Source organism: Amblyomma maculatum, unplaced genomic scaffold, assembly GCF_055883805.1.
Source record: "Amblyomma maculatum isolate TAMU_Amacu unplaced genomic scaffold, ASM5588380v1 scaffold_13, whole genome shotgun sequence".
Classification (NCBI taxonomy): Eukaryota; Metazoa; Arthropoda; class Arachnida; order Ixodida; family Ixodidae; genus Amblyomma; species Amblyomma maculatum.
The window spans coordinates 26,493,568-26,516,496 of NW_028146738.1; the positions used below are offsets into that span (position 1 = coordinate 26,493,568).

The 22,929-nt window shown below is 46.8% G+C and overlaps 2 protein-coding genes across 2 annotated transcripts in view; one reads left to right on the top strand and one right to left on the bottom strand.

Annotated features, from left to right (window-relative positions):
* LOC146172407 (zinc finger CCHC domain-containing protein 24-like) overlaps nt 1-22,929 on the bottom strand; it is a 224,113-nt gene that overhangs the window by 63,870 nt on the left and 137,314 nt on the right. The gene's annotated exons all lie outside the window — the stretch shown is intronic.
* The window catches only part of LOC146172408 (sodium-coupled monocarboxylate transporter 2-like), a 99,014-nt gene that overhangs the window by 52,688 nt on the left and 23,397 nt on the right, over nt 1-22,929 (top strand). Inside the window, exon 5 of the mRNA XM_084586060.1 lies at nt 5,437-5,594. Coding sequence (XP_084442186.1) covers nt 5,437-5,594 — 158 coding nt within the window. The remainder of the gene's footprint in view (nt 1-5,436; nt 5,595-22,929) is intronic.

Here is a 22,929-nt window from a genome sequence, read left to right on the forward strand (position 1 = left end):
TAACTACCGTCGCCTTCCGGTGAATGCCTTTAAGGCGAAGCGAGGTACAAGAATTACGCCGTGAAAAACAAAAAGAAAGCGAATAGCAACCGAAATGTTACTTCCGGGAAAAGAAAAATGTGTAAAATAGTGTGTAAAACCATAGCGAGTCGCTTCCCCGGAAAAATGGCGGATGCTTTCTTTTTCTCTTCACATTGCTTGCGTTTTTGCTCGTCCACGTGTGTGAATTGGAAAGCAAATAAAGAATAAAAAATAGCTTCCTTCACTTCCCTCTAGCGAACAATAGGACGTGATAGCTGAACTTAACCTCAGCATCGGCCTTTATTCTTTAACCTTATAATACCGTCTCGAAGTCGATAATGAAATTCTCGTTCATAGACTTTCCTTGTCTCGCTTCAGTGTGGAACATTACACAACGTAGCACAAGAGAAAGGCGACGCCGATGCAGCTCGCAAAACCACGCACCTGTCATATTTGATGTTTTGGCTTTGGTGTGCTTTGGTCGTTTGTTTTTGTCGCATTCAGCGGACATGACAAGCTTCGGCTGCAAAAAAAAAAAAAAAAAAAAAGGCGCTCGTATTTATTCTGCAGGTAGGCATAAACTTACACAGAAAATAAGCACTTCCGGCTGCCGTGTACCAAATGAGGCCATTTGTCGCGACTCTTTTTAACGGTGCTGAACACACTGCCGTGCCTTTCGCAGATGTGGTGAGAGATGCCATGATGCCCTTTTTTGCTACAGCTATTGTCTCGTTTAGGGCGTGCTAAAATTCTACATGCACACAGGGATATAGATACGGAGGAGCACTACTTCCAACTCATTTCGTACTTCCGAAATGACGGTGATGCACGAGCTAACCGCAACCCTTGTGTATCTCTCCGCTGACAATACGTACCATCACTATTCCTTTTTTTATATGCGAAAGCATTTCTTGCCTCATGAGTGACATCATCAGAGCATGTCAGCAGTGTTTGGACAAAACATGTCATCAGAACGCGTCCGCATGAACTTTCAGTCATTAATGAGAAAACTGGTTTTAGAGAGAGAGAGAAAAGGTAGAGCGTTTGAGTCTCAAAGTGTGGTCAAGGCTTTGAGCTCCAGTAAATATTGTCGGTTCGAGTTCCAGAGGTCATGGGCTGGAGTCGTAAAGGTGGTCGTTAGTTTGAGTCCCTTGCTCGGCAGCAATAAGAGAAATACTTTCGCATTACTCCCCTTAGGCCTACTTAAAGGTCAGTTGCAAAGAAAATTTTGGCTCCGTAAAAGGAGTGTTTTGTACTACGTGAAGGGAGACCACTAAAAGCGAAATATAGCATTCGTAACTGAAGCGAGTGTTTCAGGAATCGCTCACAAAAATCCTCGTTTCTCGTACTGAAACTGTAGAAAGGGCGGCCATTCGTAAGAGCCGGAAATGATGCCGAAACGGGCGCAGTCGGGACTCCGGGCGCTGTAATTGTTTCGTACTGGTGCCTTGTGGCTTCTTGTATAAACCTCAGCGAATGGGCAGGGGTTTTATTCGGGTGTTGAGAGACGTTAACGTCGATTGTATAAATTTACAGCACTGCGAACGAAAGCCAACCATCAATAGGAACCACACTTTCTTCTTCCCTGTGTTTTCCGTACTTCTGAAGAGCACGCGGCGCGCGCGTTTTATTTTTTTTTTTATTTTTTTTTTTTGTACAGCATACGCGTTCGTACCCCTGACGGCTGCGCACTGATCCGGCCCGGTGATCGCGCTGGAAATTGTAAAAACTTCAGCATTGTAACAAGCACGGCACCATCAAGTCAGGCTTGAGCATCAAACGCTTGACTGCACACCGTCTGCAGGCCGTTCACACAAAATGCGTTCGGGTTGAAGCTAGTTCAGGACGCTTCTCGAGCGCCCATTTCTATGTCATATCCGGTAAATTGCCCAACTCCAGGACACGCCACCAGGTGCACGCGTCGTCTGCTGCGCATTAAAACACTTGTAAAGAAAGATTTTCCTACAGAGTATGAAACGTCATCTGGATAATTTTACGACTCACCGATCACATTGCAGCCGAAACAAAATTTCGTTTCAGTTGCCCTTTAAGTGTGCTGCATTTTTTTTTTTCGTCTGAGAGTGGCGTCAGTAATGGTACCATTACCCCCGCCGTTCGCTTCTTGTCGCACTGGATTCATAAAATCAGTACAAAAGCTCTTATAGACCGTTCGCATTGCCAACAGATATAGGTAAACCACCGCCAGGCCCGAACGGGCAAATTTAGCTTTATGGAAAGTTGACTGGTCTTTTCTTCCTCCACAGTGTTATAAGCTTTAATTTTCAGCCACCTTATTTTTTCAACACCATGAGGCTTCTAAGACCTATTTTTCTCATCATCTGACCCCTTGCTCGGAAGGAAGTCTTGTGCACTCAAGGGAGGCAGGCGTTCAGTAAGCAGTTTCAGTGGCCCGTGAGCCGCTCATGTCAAAATGGTGGCATTTTTTTCTTCTACTACACCCGTACCATATCTGCAATACTCGCACCAGCTGCACTTTTGCCTGCCTTCTGGGATGTCTGTGTCGTTCGAACTGAGGCTGGCAAGCATGCAATAATGTGGAAAAGTTGGCCGGTTAGTTTCTCTATTAATTTATCTCAACTATTGTGCGCGAAGTCTGCAACGGAAGCACAGGGAGACACGACACCACCGAATAAAGAAGACAGATAAAGGGATAATTGGTTGAACGACAACAGCGAGTTGCTAGGACAGAAGGTTCGTTCGAACGTTGTGACGGCGGTGTGCCCCAGAGTTCGACGCAGATACGATGTCATACCACTTCAAGTCTTCTACACCCGAATGAGAACGGTCAACGACGAGAGGCAAGGGGTGCTCATAAGTGAAGTGATTCCCTTATGGCATAAATAAAGCTGAAACAATAATTTACTATGTGCAAAAGTCATGCCTTTACTTTGAAACCGAACCTAAGCGTAGCTTTGCAGATTGCTCTCTCAAAACTCCTGTTTTAACTACAAGCTAAACCACCTGATCATCGGAGCGTCTTCATTGGGATAAATAAACTTTAAGCCGTTGCCTAACCTGTGTGCTAAACCTTTCGTATCCAGAGGGCCGTAGCTTTCGCTACACCGATGGGCGTAACCGCAGTGAAACCACAGCTTCTTTTTTTTAAACGCTCCTTGTATCTGTATGTCTTCGCACTGCCCGAGGCCCGGCATGCAACTCCGTCTAGAAATGCGAGTACATGCATCTCATTTTTTGTCCTAGTGGTTCCATCGAGAACACGCCGGCACACACCTCGCTGCTGAAGCTCACCGTGCTCACTGAACAAGGGCATGTGCTTCCATGTGTTCGGTGCGCGCCACGACTGTTTTGAATTTGCAGCGTGCGCAAGCAGGAGACAGTATAGGCTTAACGGGACTTAACGGCACTGTGGCTTCAATTCGTATTCTTCGGAGAAGAACTGAAAGAATAAGGACAGACAGGATGAAAAGTTTTTTCTCTTCAATATATCTGTACGACTCCTGTTATGCTTTAAACCGGTCAACACGAATTAGCTCGGCAAAGAAATGCATGCCGCTCAGCACAGCACGCTGGCGAGCAAACCTCGCCACGAGCTTCCTCAGTTGCGAACTTTGCGATTCTTTTCATGCGGATTTTGGTCCTCGCTTGCTGCTGCTCATGCTTGCGGACTACGCAACCTCTGCGGCTAGCCCGCCCTCGGAATGGTATAAGAGCATATAATCGGCATTACTGATTACAAGTTGCGCTACACTGCCGAGCCATTCGTGCTGATCCACAGGAACTACATAAACGACGACCTCCGGACGACGCAGCTGAAACGCTAGATTTGGCGGCTGTGAAGGCTACATTGAAGTTATACACTGCAGGGATCGACAAACAGTACGCCTCCAGTTTTTAAACGTTTCTAGTTTTCGCGATTTTAAAAGTTTCCTCGATCCATACATGCCCCGAGTTCAGATCTGCAAAATCAAAGTACAGCCACCCACAGCCGCCCACAGATTCAACAAGAATAACAAAAAGCTTGGATTGGACTGCCGCCAGCGCCATGAAACGACATACATCAGGTGCGAGACAATGCTCTCGGTACGTTTACGGCGGCTGACGAAAGCTGGTGTGCCCGATCAACGCGTAGGCAGCGCGCTTGTTATGTTGGCGTTTCACCGCGTTTTGTTCACGAATGCAGAATCACACGCATTGCAGTATTTCTTTTTTTCTTTTTTTTTTTTTTAAACCGCGGGATGGCGAAATCTATCTAAGTAAATATTCCCCCCAGTGTCGTGCGCATCCAGGTGAATTGCACGAGAAGTCACGCACTTTGTATGACTTCCCGTGCAAAAGCGAGCTAGAGCAGCCGACAAGGTTTGGTAGCAAATAAAACTGTCTGATGAAATAAAGCTGCGTGTTTCCCACAAGGCGCGCGAGCTTAGAGACGTACAAAGAGCATTATCTCGCACTCGATGACTATCGCTTCGCGGCGCAGGCGGCTCCTAGCCTCGCATTACTGTTGAGCCTTTGGGCGGCTGTACACGATGAATTCTCGTTTTATGATGCTCCTTTTGTTGATACTCCCGTTCATACAGCGCCCGCGATTAGTTCTTGTTATTTTTAGCACGTTGTATTTCCCCGAAATGTGTCAGTCGGCGAATCAGGATAGTTATGCTGCGCACTGCGGTAAGGCAAAACAGCAAGGCGTAAAGCTTTTTACGAATAGTACGTGGCAGGAACAGCTGCATGAGAAGGCTCGCGCCGATTTGGCAGTGAGAAATCCCTGGCCCCAATACTGGTTTTTCTCGTCAGTCGAGATTCTTTCCTGAGACGCCATAAATTCGCGTACAGCGATAAGAGGCGAAGGAAATAAAATCGCTAAGATTAGCGTGACCCGCGTCCGATCCCTGCCCTCATCAGCTGTAACGACTATGAATGGAATAAGCAAGGAAGGGAAAATGCGCTGGGTTTTGTTCTTTCCTTTGCTTGCGCTGTTGCGCCGTTTCGTCATCATGTTACAAAAAACACACCGCTCATAAACCGCTGCTGAGTTTGAACGGGTTTACATGAGAGATGAATTGGCAGCCTCGGCACTAGGAAATGCGAATGACGTCTTTTTCAAGCCATGTTGTGGTCGCATGCACCAGCTTTCATCTGGACCTAACTTGTTCTCAATAACAGCTTTTTACACCCAGCAGTTGGGGCCCATCGACGCAATCCTTAATGTAAAATCCAAGCTGCAGTGCAAGCTAATCTGCTGTCCTGTGCTCAACAAAGTATCAGCGCTTAGGCTTAGGCTCCCGGTTTGCTTTCGTAAACGTTATTTCTTTAAAGCACCAAGAGCGAAGTCTCGGAGACCTTGCCAAACTATCTTGGCCCATATGCGATAGTCATCCGCGTGCAAAGTATGTGGACGTCCTTCCACAGCGCTCTAATTTTTTCTCTCTACAGGGTGGGCTGCGAGGAGTCGTGTGGACAGACTGCGTCCAGGCTTTTCTGATCCTAATGGCTCCCATAACAGTCATAGGAAAAGTGATCTACGACTCTCGCAATACCGATGTGCTTCTTAGGCCCATCAGCGACTTCAACATTAAGGAATATGCTTTCAGGTGAGAGTCTGTATGCATGCAGATGCACCAATCATGCTGAACTCACTTGGATACGGCGTCGACACCAAATATGCCAGTGCGACAGCACCTAGCGCTCTTTATATAACTAAGGTAATATTGCCGCAAAGAGGCACAAAGCAGGAATGATACGATCGGTAAAACACGTATTTATTCACATGATTTTAATGCTGGCAGCGGTACGTAGGTTTTCCCACGTAACTTGAGCCAATATTTCAAAATGAAAGGCACTTCGAGTTCGAAATGAACCGGAAGCGTGATGTTCGCGCTAGCCTAGTGTAACTCAGGTTACATTTATTATCTCCTTGACAAACAAATTAATTAGGTTTCATTACACTGCTTTTGAAATATTATTTGCAGGCACTGCATGGATAGTCAAAGTTGTGCAGCACCTTCAGAGACCCTTTATTCAGTTGTTAGCCCACGAATTTCGCGCATTCCAAGGCAAGGAAAGCCCGCTAAGCACGAAAAAGAAAAAAAAAATACACGTGGCGAGGCTCTTGGGAGGGCTGCTGTGTTGCTGTCAAGCGTGAGATGGATGAACAAAGTCGGCTACAGTGCGACTAGTCACGGTGAAGCGACAGGGCCTTATAACGGCTGTAAGTATTTCGACACCACCGTTCTGTGGAGTCGCCGCGCGATTGGCCTCCTGCTCACGTCACTTGATGGCGCAAACGTATATTGCTGGCCGAGCATTGCCGAAACTACAGTGAACTAGAATATTTGGGTAGTGTTCTCACAGGCGCTGCTCGAGGTGTCCCCGCCGGTGTCGACGGAGAGCGGCGGTGCGCGGCGGCGCGCGGTGGCGCTGCGCGCGTCTCCATGGGTAAAAGCCAGTGCCGCGCTCGGCCGGCGTCGCAGTAGCCGTGCCGACAAATTAAAATATTGCCGCAACATTTGCGTGGGTTTTGCTGCAATGGCTAAGTGGACCTTGAATTGAACTTTACATCTGCGCTGTGCACATGTTCAAACAACGTTAATCAATGCGCTTGGCTCGTTGGGACGTTCACGTAGGGTATGTCACTCATGCCTGCATTGTTTCGCTGGAAAGAAATTATAATGCACTGCATATTCGGAGGTTATACAGCTCTTTCCATTAATGCTTGAAGTCAATAGTAATAGCTTGGGATTCATGCCAGGGATAAACGAAGAATGAAGGAGTGTCGACCACAACAACTGTTTATTCACAAGCACCCAAGCTGCAGCACAGAAAAACAAAAAGGACATGGAGAAGACAGGTAGAATGAATTCATGTAATTCTGACAAAGTAAAAGGGAAGATGCATTATTTACAATTCGCGTTTTTCGCAGAACAGGAGGCGCACCACGAGGTTTTCAAACAGCATTACCCAGCTACTGCATACTTATCTGGAGAGACATAAAGTCGCTGCTTTATGAAATATATGAACAGATTTGTCACCGCTGCATATATTTGTGTTCAAGTATTTTACCGCTTATTTCCTTCACTTGCTCCAGCACTTCACAGCAGCATTAGCAATGGCTTAGTTTGAGGTGTTTCGCCCGTTCTCGTTTTTGTGCCTTTTTTGAATTAACCCCTTTCACATAGAAGTGCAGTCTGGTGACTAAATAAAACCTTATTACTTCTTCAAATCGGCATTCTGCGTGAACGGGGCAACCATCCTCTTTATGCAGTCTATTTCTAACCACTTCCAAAATATCAAGAATACTCTCAGAATCTGTTCGTTTGGGGCCGATTCCTACTCTTCTGTTGTTACGGGTATATCGGGCAGACTTGAAAATTTTGTTTTCGAGGGCCCATGAGTTACAACACCAGTGGGTTTCCTCTTTCTTTGTTGTCTTTCTTTCTTTTTTGAAAGAGGCCCGCAGATTCGGCAATAGCGTCGGTGCGGCATCCGGGGATATTGCTGACTTCCCACGATGGATGCGGACTTTTCCCCCTTTCACAATATGAACATAGTCCTGTAGAACGAAACGAGGTTCGAAATGAAGCTCACGAACAGCACAGCTACACAGCTCTCATTCAGCTGCTTGTCCGAGTGACGGATGTTGATCTGCCACTGCTTTCTTAGAGCGTCATCCTTGGGAACACCGAGCAGGACTATTTTTGGGCCACCTTTAGTGTGCACATAGCCAGTCTTGCATCCAGGCGCGTAGCAATGGTTTTGACGACGGGCCGGCATATTTTGGTTTGGGCCTATCTGTAAGTTTGTTGTGCGGTTATATGTGAATGATATATGTGACCATGTGAAAGCATCCACTCTATTCTTTTACGCCGATGACACTTTACTAGTATCAGGCAACCCTGAGTTTTCATGAGCCCTGGCTAACCTTCAGGAGGCGCTCTTAAATTTAGTGATTGGTTTGTCTCAAGCTTAATACAAATAAATGGCACCAAATCCCGACTTGTCTGTTTTCATAACCCGCACAAAGATGTACCAAATGTAGGTTCTATATATTTAAACCCCTCATATTGCTCTCTGTGTTCTTGTCAACCTATAGCTAGCGTCCCGTCGGTTACGTATCTTGGTGTACCCATATACAGTGATCTGACATGGAATACTCAGTTGACCCACATTTGTAAGAAAGTTAGAAGTGTTGCACCTTTGTTGTTTAATTTTAAAACCATGATGCCTTTTTCTATCCGAAAACTAATCGCCCATACTCTGGGGTAGTGTTTAAAGATACGGTATGTATTGTTTTTTTTAACTGCTCTTTCACATGGAGCTAATAGAATTTTGAAAAACATCGCTACAAGCGTCCTCTACATGTCACAGGAGAATTTGCCCAGCAGTGTCTTTAGAACAGCCGGTTGTCTTCTTTTGACAATATTTTTAAACAAATTGTAGTGCTAAAATATTTTTGGAGCAGTGCATACAGGCACATAAACACGAAACCGGTACCGTTGAGACATGTTCATCGTTATCTTAAACCGAGAGTGCGCACTCACTACGGTAAAGCAACAAGACGCTATTATGTTCCAGCCATCTTCAACGAACTACCGGACGACGTATTTTCTTTGACCACCCGCAAAACATTGAGAGTTGCTGTTCAAGCGTTAGAGAACATATAATATGTACTGATGTCATCAGTGCATTTTTGATAATTTGTTGTGCGAAATGTTTCTTTTTTTTTTTTTTGCCTCTGATGGAGTTCTGATGTGGCGCGAAGATTGCAGCGGCTGCCGGTTGTCGCCGCACAAGCCCGCTTGTGGCTTCGGCGCTTCCGTACGTGTATGTTGTTCTAACTATCCTAAATAAAGATTGCTATTATTATTATTATTAGCAGTCTGTCCCAGTGAAGTAACCGGTTAGTACAGGCCACTTGTCCGCCTACCGCATCATGCGCGAAAGAAAAGCACGAAGAGTTCTGATCTCCAGGCAGAACACGCATACACCGACGCACGTGATGTAGTCAACATTCACTTTCGACGGGAGCTTAAACAAGAACCTGAACTGACATTTACTGAACAAACGCTTGAAGTGACCTCCGATAAGCGCTAAAGAAACATTCGCACAGCAGAGCAACAATGAAGCCACAAATGCGCACAACGCAGTACCAAATTGAACCGGCTGACAGCGACGGGCGGAGCAAAATCCTACCGTGAAGTCTACCGTGGCGCCACCTGGTGCCGGCGCCGCGAAGCAGACGCCTGTCGACGTACGCGGGGCCTCCGCTCCCCGTAGAGCCGCCGCGGAGTGAGCACACTACCCAATATTCTAGTTCACTGTACCGAAACGATAAAGCCACTGATCTCCATTAGCAGGCTGGTTGCCTCATCGGGCGCCCGAATGTGAAGCTACAAAAATAAGCAACCTTCTCCTGGAAGTCAGCCTTCGACAGTGCACGAAATGGGCCACCAGCATGGTTTTCGGTTGCAGTTTCTATTTCCCGGTTAACTGCTTGGTGATTCGTCGTCCTCTTCTTTCTCAGCGATTATGTCTACCTCTACGTTGTCATGAAAGAGAACTGAACGTGGCTTGAGGTTACGACTCAGTTCACATGACAATTAAGCCAACGTTTCGACAAGCGACTTTTCTTCGTCCAAATGAAGAGAAGTCCCCTTGTCGAAACGATGGCTTGGCTTGCGAACTGAGGCAGCCCCTAAACCCTTGTTCAGCTCCCAGACGACTGTTGTTTAGAGTGTACTAGCTTCGATCCAGCCGAAGCTTGGGGGCTGCGCCATCAACGTTGGTTCATTTGAGCGCCTTTTTAATGTACCAAATTAAATGTGTCTGATTAGACTTTTGTTCGCTCTGCGGGTTGCAGCCCCCTAAAACAGTGGTTCTCGGCCATGGATGTGTCGGGACCCCTTGTTGACCAGTGGAGGTGGTGGCGGACCCCTTGAGACCGCGAGGAGGAAGTGGGGCAATCTTCTGAAGACAGCTGCTGCAGTTCCGAGAGCAGGTCGCGGAATTGAGATTGAGTCAAGACTAAACTGGCCTCTAAAAAAAGCGCGCACTTGATAAGCCAGTGTACCACGGCCTGCTGATGATGCAAGGAGAAAGAGGCGGCGCGGCATCGGCGCTGGTATGCATGCCGCTAGAAGGAATTCGCCCCTTCATGGATCACTGCCTTGTCGTGGCGGAGGGGCTTGCGACACTCGATGAAGTCGTGAGCTCTGCTGTGTAGGGCCACCCAAGATAGACAGGTCACGGCAGAGAGTTCTGACAAAATGTGATTCACTGGAGAAGGTAATGGCAACCCACTCCAGTATTTCCTGCCAAGAAAACCCTATGTCCAGTCACAATACCATTAATGATATTGTTACGAAGCGGCAAGCCGATGAAGACAGGAGACAGAACATGACCGATGACGACGGTAGACGACGTTTAATGAATGTTCGCGGGCCTAGCGCGAGCGCTCCTGCCCGCGCCACTGCCCGCTTCTTCTTCCTTGTCGTCCGTAACATGGCCCGGGGCCACCGAGCGATCGTCCCGATCGTGGACGAGGAAGTTTAGCGATGTTAATGATTTTATGACATTATGATGGGCGTGTCTGGATGCTTGAAGAAGAAGAAGAGGAAGAAAGAAGAATAGAACGGCTTGCCGGTACGATGTCTGATGCGTGGGTGATCCGCCTCCCTTGGAGCTGTCAACCATCCGTCACCAGAGTCCATGGGACCGATGGCTCGAGGTCACGTCGGGCAGCTTGGGCGGGGGTTGCGTGTTCGTGTCCATCGGTTCCTTCGGGTCATTCGGGTCTTTCGGGTCCTTCATCTCGGTTCTGATCGGTATGTCTGTTCTCCTTGTCTTCAGGTCCGGGCTGGGGGCTGGGCGGTGGTAGTTGTTCAGGTCTGGGTTTGAAGGGCGGGGGCGAAGCTGCTCGGCGATGTCCCTGAGCCCTCGGTGATGGTCCCGGCTTGAAGATGGCGAGGATGGGGATGCCGTACGCCGCACCTCCAACCAAATGTTACGAAGCGGCAAGCCGATGAAGACAGGAGACAGAACATAACCGATGACGATGGTAGATGACGTTCAATGAATGTTCGCGGGCCTAGCGCGAGCGCTCCTGCCCGCGCCACTGCCCGCTTCTTCTTCCTTGTCGTCCGTAACAATATGGCGCCGGAAGATGAGTCCCCCAGGTTGGAAGGCGTCCCACATGTTACTGGGGATGAACAAAGGGCGATGCCTAGTAGCTCCAGGACGAATAAAGCGGCTGGGCTAAAGCCAAAAGGACGCTCAGTTGTGGACGTGTCGGGAAGCGACCGGAAAGTCCGATGTTGCAAGCAGATATATCACATAGCAGCATGGAATGTAAGATCTATGACGCAAGATAAACTAGATGTCGTCAAGCGAAAAATGGACAGATTGAACATTGATATCTTGGGTATCAGCGAGCTCAAGTGGACCGGAATGGGATAATTTAACTCCGGCGACCATTATGTCTTTTACTGTGGGCACGAATCCAAGAGAAGGAATGGGGTCCCTCTCATAGTAAACAGAAGAATGGGCAAAGCAGTGCTAGGGTACAACCCCAAAAACGACCTAATGATTTCACTTCGTATCCAAGGTCACCCTTTCAACATAACAGTTATCCAAGTCTATGCACTGACCACTACTGCTGAAGAAGCTGACGTTGAAAGATTTTATGCGGACCTACAATGCCTTTTAGACCGCACCCCATAATCAGACGTCGTTTTTCTCATAGGAGACTGGAATGCTAAGTTCGAGAGTGAAGAAATATTTGGAATTATAGGCAAGTTCGGTCTTGGCGAGCTAAATGAAGCTGGGCAGAGGCTAGTAGAGTTTTGTCAAGAAAACCACCTGACCATAGCGAATACTCATTTTCAACAGCACAAGAGGCGCCTGTACACATGGACTTCACCGGGCGGTCTGTACAGGAATCAGATCGATTATATTCTTTGCCGGCAGAGATGGAGAAGCGCTATACAAGCAGTAAAAACAAGGCCCGGGGCTGATTGTGGCACCGATCATCAGCTTCTTGTCTCCAACATTAAGCTTCGATTGAGGAAAATGCAGAAAACTAGAAAGCCTTTCAGGTATGATCTGGATCAAATTCCATTAGAATGTGCTGTGGAAGTGAGGAATCGATTTCAAGAATTAGATCTAGAAGACAGAGAGCCTGAAGAGATGTGGACTGATGTTCGTGATATAATACAAGAAGTTGCTACTAAGGTAGTTCCAAAGCAAAATAAATGCAAGAAAGCAAACTGGTTATCTGAAGAGGCTTTGCAAATAGCTGAGGAAAGGAGGATGGCAAAAGTTATGGGGGAAAGAGAAAGATACAAGGTTCTCAATGCCGATTTTCAGAAAATAGCAAGGAGAGATAAGAATGCCTTCCTGAACATACAGTGCCAAGCAGTTGAAGACAACAGCCAATTAAGGAACACAAGAGCTCTGTATAAGACAATCAAAGATATCAAAGGACGCTTCTGTGCTAAGCTGGGCGTGATAAAGGATAAACGAGGCAAGCACCTCACTGAAGCCTCAGAGATAAAGAAGATGTGGCAGGAATACACAGAACTGTACAAGAAGGACCCGGATGGGCAAACCCAACATAAGACGATTGTGATTACTGATCTCGAGCCGGGCATCCTGAAGAGTGAAGTTGAATGGGCCTTAGCCAGCCTTGCTAAGAACAAAGCTAGCGGAATTGATGGCATTCCAGCTGAGTTGCTTCAAAACCTCAACCATGACGCTGTTAACATTCTGCATACATCATGTCAGAGGACTTGGACAACCCTGCAGTGGCCACAGGATTGGAGGAGGTCAGTTTACATCCCCATTCCAAAGAAAGGCAGTGCCAAAGATTGTTCCAACTACCGCACGATCGCGCTTATTTCGTATGCTAGCAAGGTGATGTTGAAAATCCTCCAATGGTAGGCTGCTGCAGTATGTGGATCGGGAGTTTCCGGACGTGCAAGCTGGGTTTCGCAAGGGTAAAGGAACTAGAGACCAGATTGCCAACCTTCGCTGGATCATTGAAAAAGCAAGAGAGTTCCAGAAATCCATTTACTTCTGCTTTATTGATTATGCGAAAGCGTTACACTGCGTAGATCACAGCAGATTGTGGAAAGCTCTCCAAGAGATGGGAGTTCCAATTCACCTCATCTGTCTCCTCAGGAACCTGTATGAAGGGCAAGAGGCCACAATCAGAACTGGGCATGGTCTTACTGATTGGTTTCCGATCGAGAAAGGAGTGAGCCAATGCTGCATACTGTTGCCCTGCCTATTTAACCTATTTGCAGTGTGCATCATGAGGAAGGCCGGTCTGGACGAGTCTTCAGCTGGTGTGAAGATTGCTGGAAAACGTATCAACAACCTTAGATACGCGGATGATACTACTTTAATGGCAGAAAGTGAAGTGGAACTCAAGAGACTTTTGATGCGCGTACAAGAAGAGAGTGAGAAGTTTGGGCTTAAACTGAACATTAAAAAGACAAAGATCATGATGTCTTGCCCTATCAAGTCCTGGAGCATCAATGGACAAGAAGTGGAAGCTGTGACAGATTCTCTGTTCTTGGGCTCCAAGATTACCTCGGAATGAGACTGCAGCCATGAAATTAGGAGACGCCTGCTTCTGGGAAAGAGAGCAATGGTTAGCCTTGACCGCCTAGTAAAGAGCAGAGACATTAGTTTGCCAACCAAGATCCGTATAACTCGTGCTATGGTCTTTCCAGTTGTGATGCATGGATGCGAGAGTTGGACTGTGAAAACGGCTGACCGCCGAAGAATTGACGCGTTTGATTTGTGGTGCTGGCGAAGACTCTTGAGAGTTCCTTGGACTGCCGGAAGATGAAATCAGTCGATATTGTCGGCCATAAACCCTGACTGCTCATTGGAGGGTCAAATTCTAAAGTTAAAGCTCCGCTTGGTCATCTGATGTGAAGAGAGGAGTCGCTGGAGAAAGATTTGATGTTGGGAAAGGTTGAGGGTCGCCGGAGAAGGGGTAGGCAACGAACGCGATAGTTAGATGGCATCCTCGAGGCGCTGCAGATGAAGTTATGTGATGTTAGGAAGATAGTGAGAGACCGGAAAGCATGGCGTGACATGGTCCATAGGGTCACGAAGAGTCGGACACGACTAAACGACTGAACTGAACTGAGAAGGAATTTGTCTTTTCCTCCGTTCCTTTTTTAATGTTTCGCGCTATGCTCCTGATGACTAGCGCGTGAGTTCTGCGTACTTCTTTAGACGCAGCTCTACAGTACGGTTCACTGTTAAAGAGAACATGAGACCGCGTGGCTGCCGCGCTTTACAAAGCCCTCCCGAGAGAGCCGGCGACAAACTGTCGCACAAGGTGCGTGCCCAGTAAAGCACGACCGGCTGCTCCTCTCGAGCATGCACATAGTGCCGCCCATTTTCGCCAGCTCTCAGTGGCACCGCTTTGCAAAGTGTTTAGACCACAAGATCGCACGCTCCCGTTAACAGTTGACCGTAGTGTATAAGCGTGACCGCGCAAATTGAATTAGGTTAAAAGCACGCCTCCGGCAGGTAAGGGATATCATAGAGCAATAAGCACCGTCACCGACTATCGACGCGACATATAGGGTATACCTGCAATTCTCGCATCGCATGGAGCGTTTCTAGAAGTCCGAGTAACGCGAAATGTTATCTCAACATTGCCTGCTACAACTGACACGCAACACTGAGCAACAATTGTGATGTTACTATAACTTTGAGGTACATGGTCATAGTAATTCAGCATTACACATCGTAGTAATTAATATTATTGGGCATACATTGCACTCACCAATGATGCTAACGTCTCTCCAATGTTTGAGTGTTTACACAACATTTGTGATGACAAATTTGTGACATAATGCTGAGAAGGCTATATAATATATAGCACTGGTAATGTACGTAATTTACTGACTCCTGTTGCTGCTCATAAACTAAGTGTATGTAATATGTTAATTGGTTGGTTTGGTTTGTGGGGTTTAAAGTCGCAAAGCGACTCAGGCTATGAGAGAGGTCATAGTGCTGGACTCCGGTAATTTCGACCACCTGTATTTCTTTACTGTGCGCTGACATCGCACAGCACACGGGAGCCTTGCTTCTCGCCTCCTTCGAAAAGCGGCCGCTGTGGCCGGAATTTCACCTCACATCCTTGGGAACAGCACTTGAGCGCCCTAATCACTGCACCACCACATCGGGGTGCAATATGCCAAGGGAGGATGCTGAAGCAACATATGAAAAGAGCTCGGAAAGGTGTTTGTCTGATAGTTAAATATGTTTTTATGAGTGTATTTGTCCAATGTTAGCACAAAGAAGGCAGAGGGTACTGATAGGTATTTATAATAAACGATATTCAAAATAGCAACACGAACATTCTTGCTTGTATTTCGTATTTCTCATTTTCTCATAACAAGTTTAAAATGGTTAAGATAGCTTCTCTTGGCTTGTGAGTGTCACAGGCTGCAAAACGAGAGGCGCTAATGGGGGATATATAAGCTCGCTGTGAGACACACTTACGTGCGTGTGTGTACAGCGCGATTGAATTTTATGTTACGTAGTCCGTTTCTGTGACTCAATGTTTTGTGTACGATTTCATATATCGTTGACTTGATCGCCGCTGAAACTGGCTCGCGCGTTCTCTTAAATTGCAACTGCAGATTAGCTTGATCCGCTGCCTTGAATATTTCGTACATTTGGCTACTGCAAGGAGAGCACAATTATGTCATCGGCGTTATAGGCACCCAGCCCGTTTGTGTGGGTGGGAGGTGAGGTTGCAAACGCCCGCGTTGAGCAAAAAACTAGGTGCTCACCACTATGTATGGTTATTTGAGGCGCTTATCCGCAACGCCGCGCGCGCTTCGAATGGCATGAATGGCAAGTGCAGATCGCCGCGTAGGTAGAAGCGCGGCGCATGGAACGGGGGTCTTTAGATGCGAGCGCCTCGTTGCAGAAATTTGCTTAACCGAGGCGAACACCCAGCTTTTGGCGCGCTTCGCGAAACGGCGCTCGTAACCAGGAGTTTATCTAGAACGGCCACGCCGAAGGGAATTAACGGGACATGCAAAATATAGAGGCTAGCCGTGAGCCCACCACCCACCACTTCCCGTTCTGTTTACGTAGCAAAGCATAGCTAGCGTCGATCATTTCGCTTTTTGGCATATTTCTGGTTGTTGATCTTGCCGTCAACAAATCTTTCTTTCTTTCTTTCTTTCTTTCTTTCTTTCTTTCTTTCTTTCTTTCTTTCTTTCTTTCTTTCTTTCTTTCTTTCTTTCTTTCTTTCTTTCTTTCTTTCTTTCTTTCTTTCTTTCTTTCTTTCTTTCTTTCCTTCTTTCTTCTTTTCTTTCTTTCTTTCTTTCTTTCTTTCTTTTTTCTTTCTTTCTTTCTTTCCTTCTTTCTTCTTTTCTTTCTTTCTTTCTTTCTTTCTTTCTTTCTTTCTTTCTTTCTTTCTTTCTTTCTTCCGTTCTTTCTTTCTTTCTTTCTTTCTTTCTTTCTTTCTTTCTTTCTTTCTCTGTTTATAGTGGACTCCAAAGCATTAAAGGGTATATTTCCGTTTCTTTGTTTTGTTTTCAGCTAATATTTTACATATCTGATATCCTCAAAAGACAAACAATAACAGATGCTTTCAGTTTTCTTAATTCGAAAACAAACATCGGTTTCAGAATTTTATTCGCATTTGTACCTTCCAAAGTGAACGCCCTCCATAGCTCAGTTCGCAACTGTAGAAGGCACTCTTTACTGTCTTCTGTCGGGGTTAGGTTACAGCCGGCTGCATGGGCTGTATTTAAAATGAACGCCCTCTCACTCCTCTGATGAGAACCGCTGTAAGTATCTGTCATGCTACCTTATGTTTTTCTTCGCGTCGATGACAGTTGACTGTATTTTGGACTATAGTTGACTATATTTTAACAACCTTCCAATCTCATAACCCCTGTCGGGGAATGCTAAACGCTCTTGGGTTTCTTTGCACGTAGTTTAACAGCTTGTACAACTATCACATGTGAATAAAGACACGAAACAACTGGCTGGTTGAGTCTCTAACACGCTCTCCTTGCAACCACCGACGGCCGGTTGAGAGATTTATTTGAGCAAGACATTTGGGCACTTCTCACTAACTTCCAAAAAAAAGAAAAAAAAAAAGAGGCTGTTGCTTGCAGATCCCAAAAGCAAAAGTAGAACAATGCCGTATCTCCTTTCGAAACCAGTGACTGCAAGTCAGGATGCGTCGTTGATTGGAATTCGAGAGGGAAAAAGCCATGAGCTCTCAAACCTCCGCGCCGAGTTCTACAGCCAAAGGCCGCTGTTTACGGCCTCCAATAAACGGAAACGTGCCAGCTGTCGAGTCCAGAAACGTGTTCCAATTTAGCATGTGCAAAGAGCAAAATCAAGGCTGTTCTAATGACGTCTCAGCCTGGAAAATTTTCTAAACAAAAACACTCCTATCCGGGCAGCATAGCAACTAAGGATAAGGAGAAAGTCCTTGTTGCCAGTAAGGTCGGCAAGTACCGGTCAGCGCAGGTCGAACAGCGTCTGGGCTGCAGGTAAAATAATGTAAACATATTTATGCCCACCTATTCCTATCCTTCAGCAGCTGCGAGTGATTTCTCCCGGCATAGCACAGGTGCGGCGGGTTTCAGCGATGGGCTCAATGCGTTGGTTAGAAATGAAACAGAGTGGGTGTACCACTAGAAGCGAACCTCCCTGCTAATAACGCTGTGGAAATGACCCTGTTCATTACTAGCCTTATAGAAATCAACCTCCCCGATCTCTGTTTCGAGGCTGCTCAAAGCGCAGCCTGTCTCTCTGGAGGCCCTCTAGCGGAAATCCGCTTCTGGTCTCTCTAGAATAGGCGTCTTTCGTTGAATCGCACGCTCATCCGTTCGTGTATGTTTCGACAGGTGTCCGCGTTTCGTTTTCAAGATTGCTCTAAAATTCCTTCACCTGTATTTTACGCCTCAAATTTCCAACAGCTACCCCGTGACACGGGGCAAAGGATGACGTTTTCATCAGCTGATCACTTCGCACGAAAGGTAAAGGCCACGAAGCTATAAAGGTCACAGAGGGCCCTACAAAGGGTCAATAAACCTCCCTCAGACATCCGACGCCTTTCGCTGTTGGCCGGCAAACGTAGTGATGATATGTCATGCAGAAAACTCCGCTCGTCGCGTTCCAATACATGTATATTGGCGGTGCACTTGTTCGTTTTGTCGTTAACTAATATCCGCATGATTGAAGGTGCCCTTATTCTTTCGTCATTCACCAAGGCGAGCTTTGACATTTCAGCAGCACAGGCTCACAGAGAGGGCGAGAGAGAAAGAGAGAGAACGAGAGAGGGAGAGAGAAACAGAAGAATTGAAAAGCAAGGAAGTTAACTAGGCGACGTGCAATATACTATACCAGTGGGGAGGGAAAGGCAAAGAAATCCTACAGCGTTCGGAGCGGCGAAGGCCTTGCGACCTGTGAACTGAAGTTGGTATTTATCAATAAATTATTGCGTTTTCAAGTTTAGTGATAACTTGGCTACCACTGCTGGAAGCTGCAGCTGAGCTTCAAAACCACTAGGGAAGGATGAAATACTCTGCCAAAAGCAGTTTTTTGCAAGAAAAGGGTAATGACGGCAACGCATATTTTTATTCACGCACTCTTGCATATAGCCTCCTTATTTATAAATTTCTCAGTGGTAATCACAGAGTCTTTCCTTGGTCACGGCGTCACGAGTTAGAATCAGGCGGAGGTGAAGAAAACGCTATATATTTAAGTTCAAATTTCTTAGTAATACATACACTTCTTTCTGCCGAACAAGCATCAACACATATAGAAATAGTACAGAATCGACCTGCACTAAAATGGGATGGTACTGAATTATGCGCTTTTTGAAAATAAGCTTTACTTCTCCATCCAACTCGTATGCACGTAAAACTGCACCTACGCGCCGCTGAACCATGTAGTATGAAGTTTTTTCAACGTTTTGAATGTAATTAATAAATTCAAATATAACGACTGATCAAAACAGGATTTCAATTTTAAGCACAAGGCGTGTCATCCGTAAGAGAGGGAGTGGACAAAGAGAGTTTCAGCTGAATCTCCAAGTTCCGAAACTCAGAGTTAATCATTTCGCTGCTGTGCAAAGAAACAAAAAAAGCAATTGTTTTAAATGCGCGTACATGGCAGCCACGAAGTCCACTTTGAAGCGCAGCATGTTTAAATTTATGGACGTAAAGTTATTTTGAGAAACGACCATGAAAGACCTAATAATTACACCTCTCCTGTGTTTACCAAAAAATTCCGTTTTATCTCTCCGAAACGCTGTTGCTTAGATTGTTGACAGAAACTTAAAACTGTAATTTGTAGCACACTGCAGCGTTGCAGAAACAATGCTTTTCATTTTCACAGCGATTTTGGTAGCTTTTAGAACAACAATTTTGGCCGAACAAATGAATTGATGTAGAGGAAATACGAAAGCACGCACCTTTTCCGCTCTGCGTATGTAATATTAAAGACTGCATGAAAGGATTTCGTTATGTTCGAATATATATATATATATATATATATATATATATATATATATATATATATATATTTTTTTTTTTTTTTTTTTTTTTCATGCGAGTCTTTCGTTATTCTGAGTTTTTGTTATATCTGACTTTTTTTTTCTTCTCTGGCCTGTTTCACTTTGCAAGAGGAAAGAGAAGATTTTCCTCCTGTTTTGCCATCGGTAAACTGACAGGTGGTTGTTTCGTCTACCAACCGTAGTAGGTGACAGGCGGGTAGCGCCTCCTGCCAGAGGACAGGTGGCAGAGGCTTCGGACACACGGCGGGTGGTTTTCGCCTTATATGACGCTCCCTAGTGTTGCTCTAAAATATTACAACCACAATGGAGTCTGCTATTAATCACTGTTATATGACTTTCCCCTCAATACAGCAGACATAATACAAATCAGGGCTAGATTTGTTCAAAGCAGCCGTTACCGTTTTAAATACGCAGGGGACAGAAAAATAGATTCCTCCATGAGGCAATCAAGTTCACAAACCGGCGCAGCTATGCTTTTGGTTTCACTTTTTTCTTGACATTGAAATCATTATATTTTTGAGCTGTTAAGTGCAATTGGATTGGATTGGTAAAACGTTTATTTGGGGCCTGCAGTAGAACGCGCGCTGGCGCGCGCGCGCTCCGGACGGGGGACCTACGTCGTCCTCTGGGCACCGGCCGCGCGGCCTGGGTCCCCGCTCGCCGTGGCCGGCTCGCTGGTTCCCTGCCGGGCCAGCGCCTTGATGACCTGCTGGACGGCCCAGAGTTGTTGCTCTTGATTGTCGCTCTCTGCGGCTGCTTCCAGTCGCGGCGGGATCCTCCCAGACTTAGCTTCTTCCTGGTACTTGCAATTCCACAGAATGTGTGCGAAGCCGGCCGTCTCCGTTCGGCAGACTGCGTTTGTCTGTCGGGTGCGTCTCGGGATGCATCCTGTGCATCAGCGACGGGCTGGGGAGTGAGCCCGTCTGTAGCTGTCTGAATAAAACGGCTTGCTCTCGACTGAGCCACGAGCAAGGGGATGGAAGAGTTCTGCGAGCTAGGCGGAACGCCTTGGTTATTTCGTTGTAGTCCGGTCATTCGGTCCTTAAGTTGGTGCTCAACCACAGCGGCCAGTCGACCGAGGCGCGGTCCGTTAGAGCGTGCGCCTCGGCGTGTGCCGTCTCGTTGTGGTTGGCGTTGCGGTCTGACGCCTCGCCCGCGTGCGCCGGGAACCACTTGATTCTCACTAGTCTGCTGCCATCGTTGTTTTTGGTTGCCTGCAGTATGCGCACCGCTTCCTTCGCTATCCTACCTTTGGCGTAATTTCTCACCGCCTGCCTCGAGTCGCATAGCACTGTGTGGCAGTCGCGGTCGGCGATGGCCAGAGAAATATTTTCCTTTACGTCACTGAAGGCCTACAGGAACGTGAATTGGTAACAAATTCATAGCCCTCACGACGTACGCAGTCAAAACACGCGTATTGGGAAAACACACAAAAACTGGCGTACAGACGCGGCAGAGGCGGCTCGGCTCGCCTACACTTCTCGCAATTGTCGACAGGCGGCGTAACCGCCAGCATGCGCGCAGCTTGACGTGCTGTTCATGCCCCGGTAGTATTGTAGCGCTATCATGGTGCCACAATAACGTAATAATTCTATAATGGCATAATATTACAGAGCAAGATCCCCGATATTTCTGAAAGGGCTATATTCGATCCGCTCCACGAGTAATACCACACAACCTTCCTGTCTTCTGCACACCCATCCCCTCCACCACCACCACTGTCCATCGGGCTCGCCTTCTGAAACCTCTCCCTTCAAAATGCTTTCGACACATTGGTGTCGTCTAGACCCGCCTGAGGTGTCCTTGATGTCCGCAGACATCCATGAAGATGTTGCGCGCTTTAGATTTGTCTACGTTTCGTGATGTTCTGTTTTTTCGTTTGAAAATTTGATATTTGCAAATATTTTTGCAAATATCGAAACAGAAATTTCACGAGCAATCTCCCCGCCATGGCGGACAAAATTAGCTGGAATTTTTTTCGACATATACAGCTAATCCCCTTAAACCAGCTGCTTAACCTTTTTATTATCTCAGTTGTATGGTTAATCTCAATGGGAACTTCGAGAAGTCTTCACCAAGACGATGCCATATCGGCTTTTGAAACGAAGAAAAAGTGTTTTAGAGCGCAGCGCTTTGGCGCCCGTTCCTGCGTTTCGCGTCGTCGTCGCCGTCGGCGTTGTCCCTTGTAACCAGCTCCGCAGACGGGGCAGCGCGCACTCCTGCCACCGCTCGCCGCTGCGGATACACCCCCCCCCCCCCTCCCTCCTCCCTCGTGTTCTCCGGTTTCTGCGCACGCTCCTCCCGCCACCGTTCGCCGCAGCGTGTACCCCCCCCCCCCCCCTCTTTTTTTTTTTCTGTGTGGCCGCGACGGTATTCCCCAATTGCCGAAGCGCCGGCTCCGCGTCAGCGGATCACGGTGCGTGCATCCCAAGCCGAAACCCAGAGCCACGTTGACTTGACTGGCCAGCGGCATCAGCGGCATCAGTCAGTCGCTGCTATCTCTTCGCAGCGCAACATTCCTATGGGGCCCCATGACAGTCAAGAACTGTTGGTAGAGTGTTTCTTGAAGGAGTACGTGCGAAAAATATAAGTTATCAGTAATTGTACATACATGTCTGTTCGAATTCTTTGCCTCAATCTATCGAAAAGCTGAAACAGCTAATGAGCTGCGCTCAAATTTCGCATTAAGAAATAACGTAATCATCAGCAATTTTTGTAAAGCGCTGTTCCAGCTCGGCGAAATCCGACGCTTTTTTCCGCACGAAACCGAAACTCGGCGCCAGAGACCCACAGGAAGGTTGCTATAGACACGACGTCCAGTGATCAAGTGTACAGTGGCTACGGCACTCAGTTGAATTGTGACCGGCATTATGCCTCGTCACGTACATTGACTCAGGGTGGTACAGACGGAAGTGCCTGCAGGAAATGTCCGCACGAACTGGCACTCAAAGAAAAGGAAATATATCTCTACGAGATATCGAACCACTAATCCAAGCGCGGAAACCACTATTCCACGCCGGGCTCGTCAGAAACAGATTGCAATTTTCTTTTTCTATCGTGAGGATGATAGCAGCGATGATGACAATGACCATGCAGTTAATGATAGTGACAACAATGATAGTAGCGGTGATAATGACGATGCAGTTATTGAAAACTATCCTGTGAAGTTGGTTTCGATTTGGTTTATAGGGTTCAACATCTCGATAACGAAATAATATTCTAGCTATTTCCCTTTAAGTTGCACCGCTTTAACGTTTTACACGCTGTGCCTGCGACTCTTTAGCGCGTGCCAAATTAAGAAAAACAAGCATTCTTTATTAAAAGCCGCTCCCCTCCTCCCGATCCTTCCC